This window comes from Rattus norvegicus, chromosome 10 (genome assembly GCF_036323735.1).
Source record: "Rattus norvegicus strain BN/NHsdMcwi chromosome 10, GRCr8, whole genome shotgun sequence".
Taxonomy (NCBI): domain Eukaryota; kingdom Metazoa; phylum Chordata; class Mammalia; order Rodentia; family Muridae; genus Rattus; species Rattus norvegicus.
In genome coordinates this window covers 69,535,001-69,555,305 of record NC_086028.1, presented here as the reverse complement: position 1 = coordinate 69,555,305, position 20,305 = coordinate 69,535,001, and the positions used below count along the sequence as shown (strand labels likewise).

General features: G+C 44.0%; 2 protein-coding genes and 1 pseudogene across 5 annotated transcripts in view; 2 read left to right on the top strand and 1 right to left on the bottom strand.

Annotated features, from left to right (window-relative positions):
• Acaca (acetyl-CoA carboxylase alpha) overlaps positions 1–20,305 on the bottom strand; it is a 262,262-nt gene that overhangs the window by 218,583 nt on the left and 23,374 nt on the right. The gene's annotated exons all lie outside the window — the stretch shown is intronic.
• Rpl17-ps8 (ribosomal protein L17, pseudogene 8) lies at positions 791–1,308 on the top strand (annotated as a pseudogene).
• Positions 2,948–17,605, top strand: C10h17orf78 (similar to human chromosome 17 open reading frame 78). Of its 2 annotated transcripts, XM_039087650.2 has the most exons (6): positions 2,948–3,907; positions 5,726–5,812; positions 6,422–6,670; positions 13,635–13,790; positions 16,066–16,190; positions 17,047–17,605. In XM_039087650.2, exons 1-6 carry the CDS (start codon positions 3,850–3,852, stop codon positions 17,254–17,256), a joined length of 885 nt encoding a protein of 294 aa, XP_038943578.2. In that variant the 5' UTR covers positions 2,948–3,849; the 3' UTR covers positions 17,257–17,605. The 2 variants fall into 2 exon arrangements, with proteins under 2 accessions (XP_038943578.2, XP_038943579.2); XM_039087651.2 differs by lacking the exon at positions 5,726–5,812 and having other exon boundaries at positions 2,949–3,907.

Sequence of the window (20,305 nt, the reverse complement as noted above, 5' to 3'; positions counted from 1 at the left end):
ATAAAACAAGTATATGCTACAAGTAGAATTTTTTTTTTTGGTTCTTTTTTTCGGAGCTGGGGACCGAACCCAGGGCCTTGCGCTTCCTAGGCAATCGCTTTACCACTGAGCTAAATCCCCAGCCCCTACAAGTAGAATTATTACTGAAAGCAACGTCTTAGAAAAATAATTTACTATAAATAGTCAAACTGGACATAACTTACATGCCCTCTAGCCCAGCTTCAGCCTTTGCATTTCTACCCTGGGAAACCTTCAAATAAGGTCCAGGAATATTACAGCAATAAAGTATTTAAATTGTGCTACACTCATATGCTGAAATATTATAAAGCAGTAAGTACAAACAAAAAGTTGCTACATGAAACATTATGAATCAATTTTAAAATTAGTACTGAGACAAAAAAAAAAGATAAAGCCAGTATGGTGGTCCATGCCTTTAAGCCCAGCACTGAGGAGGTAGAAGCAAGTGGGGTCTCTGTGAGTTTGAAGCCAGCCTGGTCTAAATATTAAGCTCCAGGATAGCCAGAGCTCTGTGGAGAGACCTCTGACTAAAAACAACAACAACAAAACTTTTTTAAAAACCTTAAATAAATAAACAAAAAAGAATACTTAGTTTTCTTATTTAAAAAATAGGAATGGTGATAGAGCCTTAATTCTAGGATGCAGAGGCAGGCAGATCTCTGTGAGTCTGGTCTGTATACCGAATTGCAAGACAGTTGGGACTACAAAGTGAGACCCACTCTCAATCAATCAATCAATCATCAATAGGCTTCCTCTTCCTGTAAACAGCCAGAGGTGACCTGTGAAGATGGTTCACTACTCCCTTGACCCAGAAAACCCCACAAATTCATGCAGTCAAGAGGTTCAAACCTTCGTGTTCACTTTAAGAACACCCAGGAAACTGGGTCACTTTAAAGAAGCAGTGTGTGCCATTCCGGCGGTATAATGGTGGAGTCGGTAGGAGCACCCAGGCCAAACAGTGGGGCTGGACACAGGGACGGTGGCCAAAAAAGAGTGCTGAATTTTTGCTGCACATGCTTAAAAATGCAGAGAGTAATGCTGAACTTAAGGGTTTAGACGTAGATTCTCCAGTCATTGAACACATCCAGGTGAACAAGGCACCTAAGATGGTGTAGACGAACCTACAGAGCTCATGGCTGGATTAACCCATCCATGAGTTCCCCCTGCCACACTGAGATGTTCCTCACTGAGAAGGAATAGATTGTTCCAAAGCCAGAAGAGGAGGTGGCATGGAAGAAAAAGATATCCCAGAAGAAACTGAAGAAACAAAAACTCATGGCATGGGAATAAATTCATCATAAAATAAATGCAGATAAAGTAAAATAAATAAATAAATAAATAAATAAATAAATAGGCAAAATCTGAATGAGAACAAAGTATTATGATTCATATGTATGAAGGTTGCTAGGATGAAGTGAAGCCCATTGCTTTTATTCCAACCTAAAATTTTTAATAGGAAATTATTTTTAAAACAGGCAGAATTCATCTGTGGTGATAAGAATCAGATAATAGTTATTCCTAAACTGGGCATGGTAGCTTATGTCTACAATCCTCCCCACCCCCTCCCCCCCAAGGGAGGGGTAGGACTGTCACAAGTTTTAGTTTGGCCTTGTCTCAAAAACTAAACTAAGCCATCAAAAGGACTGGTGAGACAGCTCAGCAGGTTACGATACTTACTGCTACGCTTGGCAAACTCAGTTCAGTTCCCAGAATCCATATGGTAGAAGGACCAAAGCAGTGAAGGCACAAAGATGTTAAGGAACTTGCTTGGTCAAGTAATTACTGGACCTCAGCTAGAACCTTGAAAGGCCTCCTGGCTTCTGGTTCCTCTCCCAGACCTGCTCTGCCTGTTTATTCCTTCTTTCCTACTCTCTTCCAGACATCACATCACAACTGGACACATCATCTCTACCACTAAAAATTTGAGCTTCATTATAGTTTTGTGTCTCTGTTCCATGGTTGTGGTATGCTTCAACATTCATTTTGACTTCAGGGCATCCCTATGAGTAGATTTAATCCCTGGTAACACACACACACACACACACACACACACACACACACACACACACACACACACAGTGGAAGAAAGAAAAGAAGACTGATCCAAGAAAATTGCAATTTCATCTCTGAACATACATGAGATTGCTTTTGGAAAAAAATGAGATTTTCCTCCACCACCGGGGACACAGAAGACTTCAGATCCATTCCTCCCTTTGCTGCAAGGTGGCAGCACTGTCACATGGCAGCTACAGAAAATTTAAACAGCAGAGAATGTGTCAACACCATAGGGAGTAGAGAATCGCGTGATCAGGGAAAGGGAACAGTCAACAAAGATCGTGAAACTCCAGGAAAGCAACGGAGCCCTTTAGTCTGCTCTCTTGTGTTGAGAGAACCAAGCAACTGTGGCAGAGGAAGACAGTAGGCCCGGAGAAGATTTGCAACCAGCACTTCCTTTATTCCTTCCTTATTTTAGCCAACAAGTTGTCCTTCAGAGATCTGCCTTCCATTAATGTTTCCCCACCAAGATTTTGATGCTTAGTTTGGCCAGATTTCAAGTTGTATTGATGTGTCAGAACACAGGGTGCTATTTAACGTGTGATTCGATTACAGTATCACGAAGCCCCTTATGGAAAGTCCTTTGAACCAGTCCTTTATGAGATTATCAATCACGTAACTCAAGAGTTTCAGCCTTCAGAACTTTCTCATGAGTAGCTAAGTCCACGTTGGCTTCAACGAAGCAGGTTTTCAGTTGATAGAAATGCTGTGGAGACTCCGGACATTGACAAATATCTAATTAGATCTTTTCCTTCTTTATGATCTCACCTAGCTATGCCATCAAGAAGTCTTTATAGTAGTGCCTAGTAGTACATGCTTGTAATCTCCAATCTTATGAGGCAGAAGCAAAATCAGGAGTCAAGGCCAGCCTGGTATAGAGGATGAATTCCAAGAAAGTCTGGACTATATGGGAAGATCTCTTTTTTAAAAAAGTCTTTAGAGCATAATACTAATTATATACTTTTGCTAAGAGATACAATTTGGGGGAGAATGAATAGCAGCTACTACCAACCGCAAAGAGTACCCCTCATTCACCCAATCTAGCTTTCTCATAACCTCCTGACCCAATAGTCATAAGGAAGTTGTTTTATCTATACCCATTCCATTTACTCTGAGTGTGGGAATATACACTATTCCATTGGAATGCCTATGCTCATGGGAACCTATGGTCACGACTGTAAATGAATCTTGGTTGAGCCTCAGTCTCTACAAGGTAAAAATTGAGTAGCCATGTCATTTCCCCGTGGTGACAAAATAGACTTGAACCAGAACTCAGTTGTACTGATTCTTAAGAGTCCAGTGTTCTCCCCAACACAGGGCACTGACTGACTCATTCTGCCCTGATATCTTCCTCTGTCCTAGAACTTGCACCACTTAATAGGCATCTCTTTATTTCTTAATGACCGTGTATATACCTCCATGCCTCCTCCATCAGAGAGCACACCTGCGAGTACGTGTCTATCTGAAAGTATGCATAAAGCCTATCTTTAGGTGTGGATGCCCTTTCTGTTAGGGAAACCTTTAGATAATGACAGTTCCCATTGTTGGCATCATCGGTGAAGTTAGGGCAAGTTCCAAAGTCAATCATTAATAGGCAGGTTTGGTTCTTTCTCCAATCAGCTGTATTCCTGGGTCTTCAGGAAACAAGGCAAAATAGTCAGGGTAGAGCCAGATAGTGAGAGTGAAACTTGGTTCCAGGACAGTAAACGCAACGGGAGGCAAGGCTGTAAGGGGCTGTGACAGAGCAACAGTAAGCGCTCATGAACTCAGGCTGGCATGGACACCATCTTAGTCTTCAGCCTAATGATTGCATCCTACGATTCCAACAAGAACGGTAAGTACATATCTAGCCTGATATGCTGGGGCATCCAAAAGGAAACCTAGAAAGCATTTGTAGTCTCTTCCATCAGATAGAGACGTAGACAATACCCAACAAGTTGTACTTTGCTGAAGTTACCTCATACCTGCTGTTAGTAAGCCCAGGGACACATCTATATGTTTCATGAGACATCTTCACCGAATGCTATGCTTGCTTTTTTCCTTGCTTACATGGATAACCATAAAAGCATGGTCAGACAGTTTTCATGGTGAGATGGTACCACAGTTTTGTAATTAGCCTCACCTAGAACTCTCAAGTTCATGACCCCTCATACAATGTCACCTTCATTTTTAAAGTGGCAACTCGAATAGTTTAAATGGAGATATTAATAGGGGAGCACTGGGGAGCAGTGATACGGCGGTAGAACAGGACTGTTGGCTACTCTGGGAATCCTTGACTGACTTGAGGATTTCTGTTTGTTTTGTGCAGAGGCTTGAGAGACAGTCTCGGGATGCTAGGCAAGTGCTCCAGTCCTGGTAGTAAATGTTTATTTAAAATATGAATTTTTTTCAGAGTTTCTTATACATTTCTTTTCTAAAATTACCTAGCTGGAGACAAAGTAATATAAGATGTAGCAATGGCACACGTACGCAAATTAAGAAAATTCACTTAATTCTTGAGGGATGGAGGCAGGAGGATTGCAATCAGAACAGAGTCAGCGGGGGCTATAGAGTAAAGTCGTCTTTTTGTTTTTAAGGAGCTAAAGCTGAATGTGGTAGAGAATGGTTTTTAAAGGGATTTTTTATTAGGTTTATTCATTTTATTTTATGTGTGAATGTTTAGCCTGCATGTAGGTCTGTACACCACGTATGTACCTGCTGCCATTGGAGGGTGGGAAAGAGCACCAGATCTCTGGAAATGGAGTTAAGAATAGTTGTGAACCACCATGTGGGAGCTGGGAATCAAATTCTAGTTCTCTGCAAGAGCAGCCAGTGACCTTAACCACTGAGCCATTCCTGTAGAGGATGCTTTTAATCTCAGCGTTTGGAAGACAGAGAGGCCAACTTAGTCCACATAGCTAGTTCCAGGCCAGTCAGAGCTAGAATAATGAGACCCTATCTCAAAAAAAGAAGACTAAAACAAAAACAAAACAAAAAACAGAGAAAGAAAATTCCCATACCTTGTGAATGAGTCACGTACCACAAAAGCATAAATAACTAAGTCTGTAGCTCTCTAGATTTCTACATCTTAGGGAGTACATAATAAACCTTCATGCCTCTCTCCTTGTAACGCAGCAGAAGCCAGGCCATGGCAGCACACACCTTTAACCCCAGCATCTGGGAGGCAGAGGAGCAGATCTGAGTTCAAGGCTAGCCTGGTCTATAGCACTTTTCAGGATGGCCGATCTACACAGAAGAACCCTGTCTTGAAAAGCAGATCAGGGGTTGGGGATTTAGCTCAGTGGTACAGCGCTTGCCTAGCAGGCACAAGGCCCTGGGTTCAAGGCCCTGGGTTCGGTCCCCAGCCCCCCCCCAAAAAAAAGCAGATAAAATAAACTTTTTAAGGCAAATGAATGGGCTATTCTCTCATTAACTTAATAATCACATCTCTTTCATTTTTCTTTCTCTCAGAAATATATCAGTACTCGGTTTTATTTATAACAGGGCAAGTCCTACTTAATGCATTTGGCCATGTGTTTTAAAGTCTCTTTCAGGGAGTACTTGATCTCCCCAGTTCTAAGTTTTATAAGCAGGACCTCTTTTGTCTCTTCTCCTGTCTCAGAATTCTAAAGAGCAAGGACCCAGTAAGCCCTGACCCAGTTTTCCTTCCTAGACCTCAGAAAGAGCAGCTGCCAAGTGGAACAGCTGCCCAGCTTCTTCCCAGAGGATGTGCGGAGCAACAGGGATTTGGTAATAAGAGGTAGGGAATGGAGATCGTCCTGGAAAACCACTTTGCCATCCCAGGATTTACTTTTTAACCTTTAAAAGATGCCTCCTTATCTCTGTACTTCTTAGTCCAGATCTCAGATATGCTTTTTGAAAAGATTTATTCAGTTTAGACAAATGAGCGCTCCATCTGTATATAGGCCTGCATGCCAGAAGAGGGCATCGGATCCCATTACAGATGGTTGTGAGCCACCATGTGGTTGCTGGGAATTGAACTCAGGACCTCTGGAAGAGCAGCCGGTCTCTTAACCACTGAGCCATCTCTCCAGCCCTGGAAATGATTTTCTATATTAACCTGACACCTAACACATGCCTATATAGATCAGATAGGGATGAAGGAACAGAAGGAACTGCACTCAGGCCGCCCTGCATCTCTGTGCTGAACTCACAGCAGCCACTTATCTCCACGGACTCCTTGCAGGAAGACGAGCAGGCCTGCGCAGTCAGTACCATAAACACAATCGGAGGAGAAAGTGGACCAAAGCAGGTCAAAGTGAAGCTGTGGAGTTTAGTGGGAGTCAGGATAAAAGAGGGTTATCTGGGGACTGTGCAGATTAAGAACCAACTTTCTTTTTCTGTTTAGTTCCTCCAGAAATTCACACAGATATCAAAGGGGCCCCATTCATCCGAAATCAGACGATAGCTACCCTGCAGTGCCTTGGCTCCAGGAGGAGAGTGACAGTCCACCTTGTATATTCAGAGAGAAGGCCAAAGGTCAAGTACATTCTGAAGAACCGGCCAGTCGCTACTGATCTTCCTAGAAACCGCACTGCTTCCCCAAGCTGTCACCTCAGGCCCACGTCCCAGTTTCAGAACGGATTCCTTCTAACAGGTAAAGTGAGATCAGAGAGCCGATAGAGGCAGGTTGGCACTAACATTCAGCTGACATCCATGCTGGTCAGTGTTTGTTTAGTAGCAGCCAAAGCCACAATGGAAGGTTCTGTTCTCCCCTTGGGAAAAAAAATGGTGTCCTCTGAGAACCAGTTTTCTAACTCCTTTAACGAGAATTTGAAATTATACGTATATGTTTATCTATCTGTCCTGGGGTTGGCGGAGGGGGCGGGCAGCTATGAAGTTAGAGGACAGCTGAGGACAACTTTGGGAGTCAGACCAAAGTTAGGTCTTCAGGCTCGGTGGCAAGTGCCTTTATCCACTGATCCAATTCATTGGCTCCAGGCCTCGAATTTCTAATTTCTAAGACCCTTTTTAGCCCTGGTCTCCTATGATATTCATAAGGTCTAAATTTTTTGTTATAAAAGTTCTTATTATAGATCCCCGCCTGACCTAGAACTGCTAATGTAGACTAGGCTAGCCTCAAATTTACAGCAATCTATTTGTTTCTGCCTCTTGAATGCTAGGATTAAAAGTGAATACCACCACACAGGTGGGTGGGCCTTCTTTTAACAGTAGTGTGTGGGCCAAGTAAGGGGTATAAGCCTTGAATTCCAGCACTCAGGAGACAAAGGCAGACAGATTTCTGTGAGTCTGGGGCCAGCCATGTCTACATAGTGAGTTCCAGGACAGCTAGAGCTGTCAACAAAAAAAAATTTTAAAAAAACCAATGTTTTGTAAATCTTGTTTATTTTTAGTACACACAGTAAAATTTACAAACAGAATATATTTGTAGTGAAAAGCAGTCCCCCTCCTACTCCTGTCCTCAGCCCTCCAGGCCTCTCCCTTGGGACAGAAGGAACTACTATTACCTACTGTATTTTTTTTCCAAAGACAGCACATACAGGTGTGTATACATTTTCTCTCCCCACACCCTCTTTGGAAACAAAGTCTCATATAGCCCAGGATGTCCTCTAACAGCCTATGTACCAGGGCTAGCCTTGACCTCCTAAACCTCCTCCCTCTACCTCTGAAGTGTTGGAGTGGCAGGCATGAGACACCACCACAGCTCCTGTGAGAGAAGCAGAGCCACATGGTGTACCCTCTTCTGCCCCTCGCTTTCCCCACATGCATGGGTTTGTCCCATGTTCATATCCACTAATGTGACTCGTGTAGTCCATGGCCTTGAACATGCTCAGCATAAGTTCTGTTTCTGAGCGTATCATGTCAGCAGCCCTGCCTCATTCCTCTCAATGGTGTTCTACTATACTGCAGTTTATTTCCCTAGTTCACCACCGTTGGGAATTTTTGGTTCTTTCCATTCTCTTGCTAATATAAACAGTGGCTTTAGACATTCCTCTTCTGCATCTGCCATTCATCAAGAAAGTGAATTCCAAGGAAGAGTCACAGGATGGCTGGCTCCTTCAGCCCCACTCCACACACCTACTTACACCTCCCGAAACCTCATCTTCCCTAACACAGCGATTCTCAATCTCAATTTCTGCCGTCCTCTCTTTTTACACATTCTTTCCAACGAGTAGTTTCTGACCAGTAGATTAGCATAGAAAGTTCTCCCTTAGTCTCTGTAGCTGTACTGTTGGGAAAATGACACTCAACACTTAAGAGAACCCAGGGGCAGGGGGGTAAGAAAGATCACAAACAGAATGATGGAGAAATAAACTTTCAAAATCTAGACTAGAGATTGAGAAATAAGAGGGCAGCCATTTTCTCAGGATATGGCCCAAGAGCCATAACTTGTTTATCCTTACATGACTTGAGTGTTTCATTCCTTTAAAAAAACTTCCCCTAAAAGCCAGGCATGGTGGCACACACCTGGAATCCCATTATACAACATATCAAGTTTGAAGCCAGCCTCGGCTATACAAAATCCTGTTTCAAAAAAAAAAAAACCCAATTAACTAGTTAATTAAACTCTACCACTGATAATGACAGATTAGAGGGCTCTTAAAACTCAAAACTCAGTGTCAACTTATTTGGACCTCTATTTCCTCTTACCCTGACATCCTGCTTGACCTGATCCCAGTACTGGCCTTAAGTTATTTTCCAGACTACAGTTCTCTCCATAATACTGTATCATTCTGTGTACTGTGGGACCTGAGGAAATTAAGGACATTAGCTGTTAGAACTTCTGAACCAGGAAAACTAGGGTTTAAGAGGGAGGAAAGATGCCAAAGACCAACCTGCCCTGTTGAAAACATTTGCCTTGGGGTGTTTGAGCTCCTTCCAGGAGGAAGAGTCTTCCTCCTTCTCCCGGATGCTCCCTCAAGGCAGAGGTTCTGAGATCCAGATCTGAGCCAGTACTGTAGACTATTTGAGGTGCGTAAACCGACCACGTGGATGTATATAGGTTAGTTTGGTCCCAATCACCATTCACCATTCACTTCTATGAAACCATGATGGCATATCCCAAACAACCGTTTTATAAACGAACTTTTAAAACAAACTTTCTCTCCACGTCTGAAGAGGCTTATTCTGAATTCAAATCACATTAAATCACCAAGATGTGATAGATCTCAAATAGGTTAGAAGTAAAAACTAGGTAAATAAGTGGTCAGACTTAGAAGGATACAGGAGAGATTCACTCTGAAGTTGCCACACTGGATGACGTCAGTCTGCAGAGGAAGATGTTTAAAATACATTCAGATGACATCAGTGAAAATATCCTCAAAGTAAAGTAAGAACTTGGAATTGTAAGGATGAAAACTTTCATCAACACAGATGGTCACTGCAAGACACGAACCAAACATAAAATGCAGAGAAGAAACATAAGGCAGGGGCTGAGGCTATAGCCCAGTTGATGGAGCAAATGCTTCTAAGTTAAGCTGGTTTCAGTCAGTGTCTTCTCACAGCAACATAAAAGGAACTGGGCCAAGTGCTTCCAATATAGTTTATATTTCCTGCTCCCACTGCTCAGATATTTTATACTTAGAAGCTTTCCAGTTACCCATCGGGTTTCGGATTTCATAGAGATCTATCTAGGTTTCTTTTCTTTCTTTTTTTTCTTTCTTTTTTTTTTTTTTGGAGGGGGGAGGTCCAAGACAGGATTTCTCTGTGTAACCCTGGCTGTTCTGGAACTTCTGTAGACCAAACTGGCCTTGAACTCAGAGATCTGCCTGCCTTTACCTCTCCAGTGCTAGGAGACTTGTTTTTAATAGGACACAGAAAGATCAAACACCCTACCTGATTTCATTTTGTCTCTTTGAAACTGGCTCTCATGTACCCCAACTCACTATGTGGATGAGCATAAACCTGAACTCCCTTTTTCCCAGCCTCCACCCTCTGATAGCTGAGATCACAAGTGTGCACCCCCACACATGCCTGCTTCATCCATTTGATAACTATTTCTACTTTGTTTGTTGAAATGGTCTCACTGTATAGCCTTGGCTGGCCTGGAACTCACTCTATAGACTGAGCTAGCCTCAAACTCCAAGACCCGCCTGCCTCTGACCTACAAGTGGTGGAATTAAAGGTGTGTGCCTCCATTACCCAGTGGAAATAAACTATGTTTTCAAACATGTTTTACCTCAATGCTCAGTTACCTGGTAAATAAGATCTGAAAGACATGAACTGCCAATGTGGACAGACATTAATTCAGTGATATTTCTGTTCTGATAGATGAGACTGATTTGGTAGAGTGCTGCTATCCCTCTAGCTGCTAGGCAGACTTCTACTGCTTAAACAATCTCTAGGTTTCCCCTCATCTCTCAGACCCAGTTAGCCAGCCTGCAAAACTTTTTCCTACTTGCTTTCTCATCTTTGTTTCTGATCTTCACAACATGCCTGAAAAAGAGATATAGCGATTATTTTTTATTACAGCCATATTTCGAACAGGGAAACCTGAACTTAGAAATCAGGTAACTTGGGCTGGAGAGATGGCTCAGCGGTTAAGAGCACTGACTGCTCTTCCAGAGGTCCTGAGTTCAATTCCCAGCAACCACATGGTGGCTCACAACCATCTGTGATGAGATCTGATGCCCTCTTCTGGTGTGTCTGAAGATAGCTACAGTGTACTTATATATAATACATTAAAAAAAGAAAAGAAATCAGGTAACTTGTCCAAGTGAGTTGTTTATCTTCAAAGATACATGTTACTACTCATGGGAATGGACTGCAGTGGGGCCGTGATGGCATGTGCCTTTGATCCCAGCACTTGGGAGGCAGAGGCAGAAAGATCTTTGAGTTTTCAAGGTCAACTTGGTTTAAAGAACAAGTTCCAGGATAGCCAGGGCTACAAAGAAAAACCCATCTTGAAGTGGGGAAAACGCTAAAGGCAAGCAATGATAAGAAACCATGTGAAATGGAATAAGGGCCCACCAGACGGCTTGGGGGAGGGGACGGTGCTTACTACCCAATGATGCCATCCAGACACCCTGAGTTCCAATCCTAGTGCTTGCATAAAGACAGAAGGCAAGACCCCCGTCACATGGCTGTCCTCTGATCTCCACATAGACAGCTTGGTATGTACCACCCTTAGTAAATGACAACATTTAAGATGGAATAGAAGACTGGGTTTGCTCGCACACCTACAACCTCAGACTCGGGAACCTGAGGTACGGTTCTCACTCACTCATTTCATTTCTGAGGCCAGTCCGGGTGTGTAGGGAGTTCAGTGCTAGTGTGAGCTCCACAGTCACAGCCTGTCTTAAAGAAGAAGGGGTGAGGGTTTGGAGAGGATCTGAACTGGATTCGGGTCTGAATTTGGTTGGGTCCACTCTGTAAGCAGGTCAGTTAGTTGCAGACCATGGCCAGAATGCATCTTCCTCACTTTTTTTTTTAATCTATTTATCATATATGAGCACACTTTAGCTGTCTTCACACACACCAGTAGAGGACCTCATTACAGACGGTTGTGAGCCACCATGTGGTTGCTGGGATTTGAACTCAGGACCTTTGGAAGAGCAGTCAGTGCTCTTAACCGCTGAGTCATCTCTCCAGCCCTCTTCCTCACTTCTATCCCTAGTCTGAATGCCATCATCTCTCCTCTGCTGTCTCCAAAATCTGCTGCCACCACAAGGCCACGCTGCCTCTACCCTCCTCCCACAATGGTCCATTTCTAACACAGCAGGCCCGTGAGGGGGCAAGTGAAATGAAGCTTATCTGGACATGGTGGCTCATATCTGTGATCCTGGTGCCTAATCAGCTGAGCAGGAGGACTGCTGTGAGTTAGAGGCCTGGCTAGGTTACACAGTGAAACCTGTCTCAAAAAAGTACTACTTCCCCTCTCCACAAAAAGGTCACTCTTTAGATCAAAACCTTGCAACAGAACTTTATATCCAAAACCCTTAGCTTGGCACAGGAGCCCTGTACCCTCTCCACGCCCACCTCCCTTGCTCCTCCTGATGGTTGCTGGCTGTCCCACTGCTTCCCTACAACTGTCACACGTCAGACACAATCTGCCTTGGGGACTTCATTCTCACTGCCCCTTCCCTCTACCTAAACCACTTCCCTCAAGTCTTGGATCAGTTCTAACCTCAGAGAGGGTTGGCCGACACAACAGGTTGCCCAACTCCTGTCTGTGAACACCACGCAGACTACTTTATCTTGCAAGGCTTGGGGTTTTGTTCTGTTGTTGTTATTGGTTTTGGTTTTTACAGATTTATTTTCACTTTGTGTGTGTGTGTGTGTGTGTGTGTGTGTGTGTGTGTGTGTATCACAGGTATGTGGATGTTAGGGGAGGCTGGAAGAATATTGGAACTGAAGTTATAGGCAGTTATGGATGGCCTGATGTGGTGCTGGGAACCAAACCCAAGTCTTCTGCATTAGCAGAAAGTGCTCTTAACCACCAAGCCATCTCTCCAGCCCTAAAATTGACTTTTAAGACAGAGTCTTACACTATGTAGCTCAGGCTGGCTAGGCAATCACTAGTTAGCCCAGGATGGCCTTCAGTTCCTAGTAGTCCTCCTGCCTCAGCCTCACCAATGTTGGGATTACAGGTGTGAGTTATCGCAACTAGCTTCTTGTTCTGGTGTTTGTTTGTTTGTTGTTTTGTTTTGGTGTGTTTAAGAGAGAGTCTCTCTATGTGGCTCTCGTTGTCCTGGAACTCACTATGTAAACCAGGCTGCCTCCCAAGTGCTGGGATCAAAAGGTGTGTGCCACGAGGCCCAGCCCCAGTTTTAATTTTTTCAAGTAGCACTTAGCCTAATAAACAATACCTTTTTTGTTCTGCTTTTTGAGAGGGGTCATGCTAATGATCTGTAACTGGCTTGGTACTCACTATGGAGTCCATGCTGGCCTTGAACTCAATGTTATCTTCCTGCCTCAGCCTCCCCAGGGCCGGACCATATGCATATCCACTACACCCAGCCATAAAATGTATGATAGTCACTCTTGTCTCCGCTTCTGCCCTGATCCCTCACCTCTTTGTTCTCTTGCTAATATGAATCCAGGTGATATACAATGTTGAGGCAGTGCCTGGCACATACTAAGACACTGTTTTTTTTTTATATTAAATGAGTGAAACTGAGGAGAACACGAAGCTGGGTACCTTTCCATCTTCTAGTTCCTCTTGCTCTCCTCGCTGCCTTCTCAGAGTAGTTGACAGGGCTCTGCTAACTCTGCAGCAGTCCTTCAGGCAAATGCATTTCACATTCTTGCCTGGACTTTGGAGCCACCTCTGTTAATGAAGGAGACTCTAAGCACTGCTACACCCTCCGCCTTTATTATGACTGCAAGAATGATAGGCGAGCAGGATATGGTTCGTTCATTCCTGGTCCTCCTCAAAGGCCTCCAGGAGGTTTAATCCATATCGCTTTTCAGTATCTCTGGCCTCATTTATTCTTGGCATTATTCTGTGCCTACTTCTAAAACCTATGAGCATAGAGGTCAACGGGGCCACAGTTAGAAACACTGTTTGAAGTGAGGAGAGCTAGGGTTTTATCAGGTAAACCAGTGCAGGATGGTGCTGGCCTACAGCTGTCCCTCTGGTGCTTCTTTTTGTTTTACAGCTTTTTTACCAGGGATCTCACAATGCACGGTGTACCCAGCGAAGGACAGATCTGCTTTGTCAGAGACAGTGCCCGTCACTGCCATCTCTACATCGCTGAGAAGAAAAGGAGAGGAAACTCCAAGCACTGGGGCTTTCCCCATCCCTTTAACACAAGGTACACATTAAGTAGGGACAAAGCAAGAATGGGAAGAAAAAGAGGCATGTTAGCTCCAATATCACTCTAGGTCTCCTGGGAATTTCCTGGAAAGTTTTTTAAAAAATTTTTTAAAAATTGATTTGCGGGATTGGGGATTTGGCTCAGTGGTAGAGCGCTTGCCTAGGAAGAGCAAGGCGTTGGGTTCGGTCCTCAGCTCTGAAAAAAAGAATAGAAAAAAAAATTGATTTGCTAGGAGGCAGTGGTGGTGGTACATGCCTTTGATCTCAGCACTCAGGAGACAGAGGCAGGCAATGAGTTCAAGGCCAGCCTGGTCTACAGAGTGAGTTCCAGGACAGCCAGGGCTACAGTGAGAAATCCTGCCTCAAAATAAAAACTGTTTCATGTTTTGAGGGCTGGAGAGATGGCTCAGAGATTAAGAGCTTTGGCTGCGGGGTTGGGGATTTAGCTCAGTGGTAGAGCGCTTGCCTAGGAAGCGCAAGGCCCTGGGTTCGGTCCCCAGCTCTGAAAAAAAAAAAAAAAGAGCTTTGGCTGCTCTTCCAGAGGTCCTGAGTTCAATTCCCAGCAACCACATGGTGGCTCACAACCATAGGATCTGATGCCCTCTTCTGGAACACAGGTCTACATACAGTTAGTTAGAACACTCACATACATAAAATAAATAAATAAATATTTTAAAAAATTGTTCCATGTTATAAATAGGGAAAACCCAGCTCCCTATAGAAAGTTCCCAGACACATCTGTAGTTTGGTGCCATCAATAATTCTTTACCTTGGGGATGGAGAGATGGCTCTGTGATTAAGAACCATCTTGTAGATCCCTTGTGGAGAACTCCAATTTGGATCCCAGCACCAACCCCAGGTAACTCACAGCCACATGCAATTCTAGTTCCAAAGAATGTGATGCAGCCCAGCACCTGAGGCACACATACTCACACAGGCACATACACATTACACAAATAAAAATAATGAATCGGGCTGGAGAGATGGCTCAGTGGTTGAGAGCATTGACTGCTCTTCCAGAGGTCCTGAGTTCAAATCCCAGCAACCACATGGTGGCTCATAACCATCTGTAATGAGATCTGATGCCCTCTTCTGGTGTGTCTGAAGACAGCTACAGTGTACTTCTATATAATAAATATAATAAATAAATCTTTAAAAAAAAATAATAATGAATCCTCTTTTAAAGTGATAATTCATGAAAATGAACTCACCTGTAGCCAGACTTGGAGACACAGTAAATCCAACTGGTACACTTGCAGTGTATTTCAATATCAAGCAATTATTAACAGAGCCGATGCCAGCCAACCACACTCTTTTCTAAAAATAGCCCTTCCTAAATTGGCCAAGTCTCAAATTCTGTAAGATTCAAGTTTGGGTTACATCCCTGGTTCATACCAATAGAACAGTAAATATGAGATTAGTAATAACAGCATTGATGTGAGCCCCCTGCCCTGCATATGGTTTACGATTCAAAAATATTAACAATTCATCTTTCTTCCTCCAATCCCCTTCAAAAAACCAAGAGGCAAGGTGATGTTTGGTTCATTTCTTTTGGGGACACGGTCACACTATATAGCCCCGGCTATCCTGGACTCATTAAATAAACCAGGCTAGCCTTGGACTTAAGAGATCTCCCTGCCTCTGCCTCCTGAGTGTTAGGATGAAAGGTTAGTATCACCAAGACTGAAATAAAGGTGATTTTTGTGCATTGTTATTTTTCTTTTCTCTGTGCTAAAGATGGAAGGACATGTGATTTTGTAAAAAATATTTTTTATGTACACTGGTATTTTGCCTACCTGTGTCTCTGGGTGAGGGTGGCAGATGCCCTGGGACTGGAGTTACAGACAGCTGTCATGTGGGCACTGGGAACCAACTCGGGTCCTCTGGAAAAGAAGCCTGTGGTCCTGCCCACTGAGCTATCTCTCCAGCCCCATGATTTCTTTAAAAATATTATTTATTTAATGCCTATGAGTACACTGTAGCTGTCTTCAGACACACCAGAAGAGGGCATCGGATCCCATTACAGATGGTTGTGAGCCACCTTGTGGTTACTGGGAATTGAACTCAGGACCTCAGGAAGAGCAGTCTCTCTAGGGAAGAGGCTAGAGAAGAGCCCTGATGCCACCCACTTGATTCTGAGCCTCAAATGAAAATGCAGTCTCCATCTCTGAGTAAGGCTGTCTCTGATTAGTCTGTGAGCATGGAGAAGTTCAAGCCGAGGTGAGCCCTGCTCATGTTCTCTCTCCTTTCCTTCCTTCCCTCTTTTCTTTCAGACATAGACCTGTCCTTAAAGAGGAGGCAGAAATGGAGTATCGTAGTTAAAGCTCTGATTGCTGCTACTCTGCTGCTCAGTGGGGCCGCTATTATAGTGTTTGTCATCTTTGAAGTCCCTTGCCCGGTAAGTTTGCTGGTGTGTGCTGATACACTGGGTCTCAGGCTTCATCAGTGAACACTGCCTTCTGCTGGAAGGGCAGCACAGCATAAGGAAAGCAAACAGCAGCTGGGTGGCTGGTGGAAAGTGGCTTTGACTTCTCCATTCCACAGCTGCCTTATCTGTAAAATAGGGCTCCTGGGGTTTGCCTTGCTTGGGACTGTGGAAGGTAATTCGGATCCATCCCATATGAGAGGCACTGGGCACAAACAAGGGGTGCTACTCCCATCACCCCACAGGGTTGCTCTGTATAGCCCTTGGCTATCCTGGAGCTCACTCTATAGACCAAGTTGGTGAGACCCACTTGCCTCTGTTTCCATAAAGGCATGCACAGCTGCTGCCACCCCACCCCTCGAGGGTGAATATATATGTTTTATATGCATTGGTGCCTTGCCTGCATGTGTATCTGTGTAAAGGTGTCAGAACTCCTGGAGATGGAGTTTCAGACAAATGCGAACTGCCATGCAGTTGCTGGGAACTGAACTCAGGACATGGGGAAGAACAGTCAGTGCTCTTAGCTACTGAGGCCTCTCTCCAGCCCTACCATGCTCTCATAATGTGAGCTCCTTCTCTCCACTCTCTAGGGTCTTCCTTAGAGATGAAGATTTTTCTAGAATTCTAGAACTCGGAAGGTAGAGAGCAGACCAGAAATTCCAGGCCAGCCTTGCCCATTTTGCAAATGATGTCAGCCAGGTTATCTGAGAGAGAGAAGGGGGAGGTGGAGAGGGCTAAGAAATAAAGTACTATTTTCTTGAAATGATATCTGGAAGATAATCAAATGTGCATCAGTCACTGAAGTGATAACCAGTCATGCTTTCTGCAGTGTCAATGCCTACGAGCCAGACGGCTGTGCCAACGCCAGTGGCTATGGAGAAGGGAAAGGAAGGAAGAAGACCAGCAACCCGGGACAACTGAGTCCAAGTTGGACTCTCAGCCTGAGAAGGAAAGTATTCTCTGTATAGTTTATGCCATTTGTTTACACAAAACAATGTTAGTCTGTGTAATGAGATGTAGGGAAATGTTTCAGTTATAACGCGAGTGTGATGAATTATTCTGTGACAAAATACTGCCAGATGTGGTGGCATACACTCCTCTAATCCCAACACTCAGGAGGCAGAGGCAGAGGCAGGCAGATTTCTATGAGGTTAGGCTATCCTGGTATACATAGTGAATTCCAGGAGAGGCAAAAAAAAAGTTATTTGGCTGGAGTATAGACCTATAATCCTAGCACTTTGGAGGTAGGTGGAGAATCAATAGTTCAAGGCCAGCTTCAGCTTCAGCTTTATAGGGCATTTGAGGCTATCCTGGGCTATAGGAGATACCATTTAAACAAATACAACGGAAAAAGAAGAAAGGATGAAAAGGAAGAGGCAGAAAAAGAGGAGGAGGAAGAAGAAGAGGAGGAGGAAAAGGAGGGGGAGGAGGAGGAGGAGGAGGAGAGACAGAGACAGAGACAGTGAGTTGTGGGAAAGGGAGGGAAGGGAGAAGTTGGAGAGAGATAAAATGCTTATTTCTGGGACCCATATAGACTGGATCAGAATGTCTAGTGTCTAGAATGGGTCTAGGAATCTTTATTATTCTTACTATTCTTACAGATGGGTTCTCACTATGTTGCCCAGGCTAGCCTTGATTTTTATTTTTATTTCAAATCATCCACCTGCCTCAGCTTTCCAAGAAGCATGAAGCAGACTTATGCTATGGGGTTCATCTTATTCTTAGAATTTTAACAAGTCCCTTAAAAAGTATGAAGAGATGACTCAGAAGTTAAGAACAGTTCTTAGTCTCCTCATGGGTGGCCCAAGACTACCTTGTAACTCCAGGTCCATGGCTTACAATGCCCTCTTCTGACCTCCGTGGGTACAAACATGGTGCACACACAAACAAGCAGCCAACTACACATAAAAATAAAAATTAAAAAGCTCTGTAAGTAGAGATGGATTTATGTTTAAACTAATAATACTTCAGGTCCCAGGACCCTAAACAAGGTTTGTATCCAATGTGAGTTTTACATTTCTTTTTTGTTTGTTTTGGTTTTGTTTATTTGCTTGTTTGGGTTTTTTGTTTTTTGTTTTTTGTTTTTTGTTTGTTTGTTTGTTTGTTTGTTTGTTTTGAGACAGGGTTTCTCTGTGTAGCCCCGGCTGTCCCGGAACTCACTCTGTAGACCAGACTGGACTCAAACTCAGAGGTCTGCCTGCCTCTGCCTCCTGAGTGCTGACGTTAAAGGCATGCACCATCACACAGTTAAGTTTTACAATTCTTTAGGAAGGTCCTCCTAATTGTAAGATCTTTAGCACGAAAACATGTGTGTTCAAACTGGGTAACTCTCAGACACAGCAATGTTCAGGATCCGCAGCACGTCAACTCAGTTTAGTGACATGGCAAAGCCACTTTGCTTTCCTTGTCTTTGGGTTTCCTGACAAGATTATGAATAGTGCCTTTTGGTGTTTGACCTGACACTACAGGTTGATTCACTGAGCTGCTTTCAATGCTGATTTCCAGGCCAGGTGTAGACTCAGCTTTGGAACAGTAGAAAGTGATAGATGGACCATTTCCCCAAAACATCCAGACTCTCACTGAGGTAAAAAGACAAGGCTTCCACTGGACCTAGCACAGTCTGGGCATCACAGCAAGACTGTTTCAAAAACAAATAAACAAAACCAGTCATCAAACAAAAGGCACTCCCCCACACTAAACTAAACAAGTTGTCCATTTCTGTAGAATTACAGCACTGAGAATTGTTTTAAAGAGGTTGTAGTAAAGGGGTTTGATCCCTAGTACCACATGCACACATACATACACGCGCACACACGCACACACACACACACATGCACACACATGCACACATACATACATACACGCGCACACATGCACACACACATGCACACACATGTACCCATACATACATACACACACATGCACACACATACACACATGTACACACAGAGACATACACACATACACACACATACACACATGCACGCACACTCAGACACACACAGACATAAATGCACACACACACACAGACACACACACACACACACACGCACACACGCACACACGCACACACACACACATACACACACACACACGCACACATACACCTGCATAGTCCAGCATGGCACAGGTGTTGCTATTCTTTTCAAGGCGCATCAACTGCACAGAATAGTGACAAGCACAGCACAACACCCCACACCCACACACTCCATTCCCCAGCCTAGCAACAGGCTTTTTCTTGTCTCGGTATTCAAACGCGGGAACTCATTTGTCCCCTTGGGGTTAGATTAATGTTTTCTAATGAGTATGGATGTTTTGCATGAATGTATGGATGTACACCATGTTCACTCCTGGTGCCTTTGGGGGCTGGAAGAGGAATAAGACTCACTCAGAACTTCAGCCAGTCCCCACAGGTGTGGTAGCACACACCCATATTCCCAGCACTTGGAGATGGAAGCAGGAGGACCAAGAGTTCGAGGCCTTTTCCACTACATAGTGAGGTATCTTGGTATACGAGAGATCCTGTCTCAAACATAAATCCCTGTCTAAATCCCGACCCCTTTAAAAACATAATGAGATCTTCTGGGTTTGATTCGAAAAAGGAAGTAGAATTCCTGTGGATTTAAAGCAGCTGGACACACAGGGCCTTTTCCTGAGAGAACACGGTCCGGAAGGGGAGAAGACGAGCACCCAGCAGTGATTCATAGGTTCTTAGCTCACAAGCAGTGTTCAGTCTCGGAACAATCGTTGGCAGCAAAGAGGGTGCTTGATTTGTATAGGATTCTCTCCCCAGCCATCCCTGCTGATTCAGGCCATTCACACCCTTATTCATGTGTCTCTTCCACCTCTAGGTCGGACAGGATGTTCCTAACTCTTCAGCCTCAAAGAAAACAACAGGCACCACTGTAATCCACCAGACATACTTCTGAGCTCTGCTTCGCCTGACTCTGAATGTAGGTGCTGTCTTCGACACCACCGTCTCCTCATTGCAAATCAATAGGCGATGACACTTGAAGCTCTCACACTCATCTTCACGGGGACATTACAATCAAACGGCATGCCCAGACAGCGAAGGAAGAGCGTGGGTA

Coding starts and splice junctions, on each gene's coding strand:
- C10h17orf78 (XM_039087650.2), top strand. CDS start 3,850: ATGGACACCATCTTAGTCTTCAGCCTAATGATTGCATCCTACGATTCC. Junction 3,908..5,725: donor CTACGATTCCAACAAGAACG/GTAAGTACATAT, acceptor TTTCCTTCCTAG/ACCTCAGAAAGAGCAGCTGC. Junction 5,813..6,421: donor CAGGGATTTGGTAATAAGAG/GTAGGGAATGGA, acceptor TTTTCTGTTTAG/TTCCTCCAGAAATTCACACA.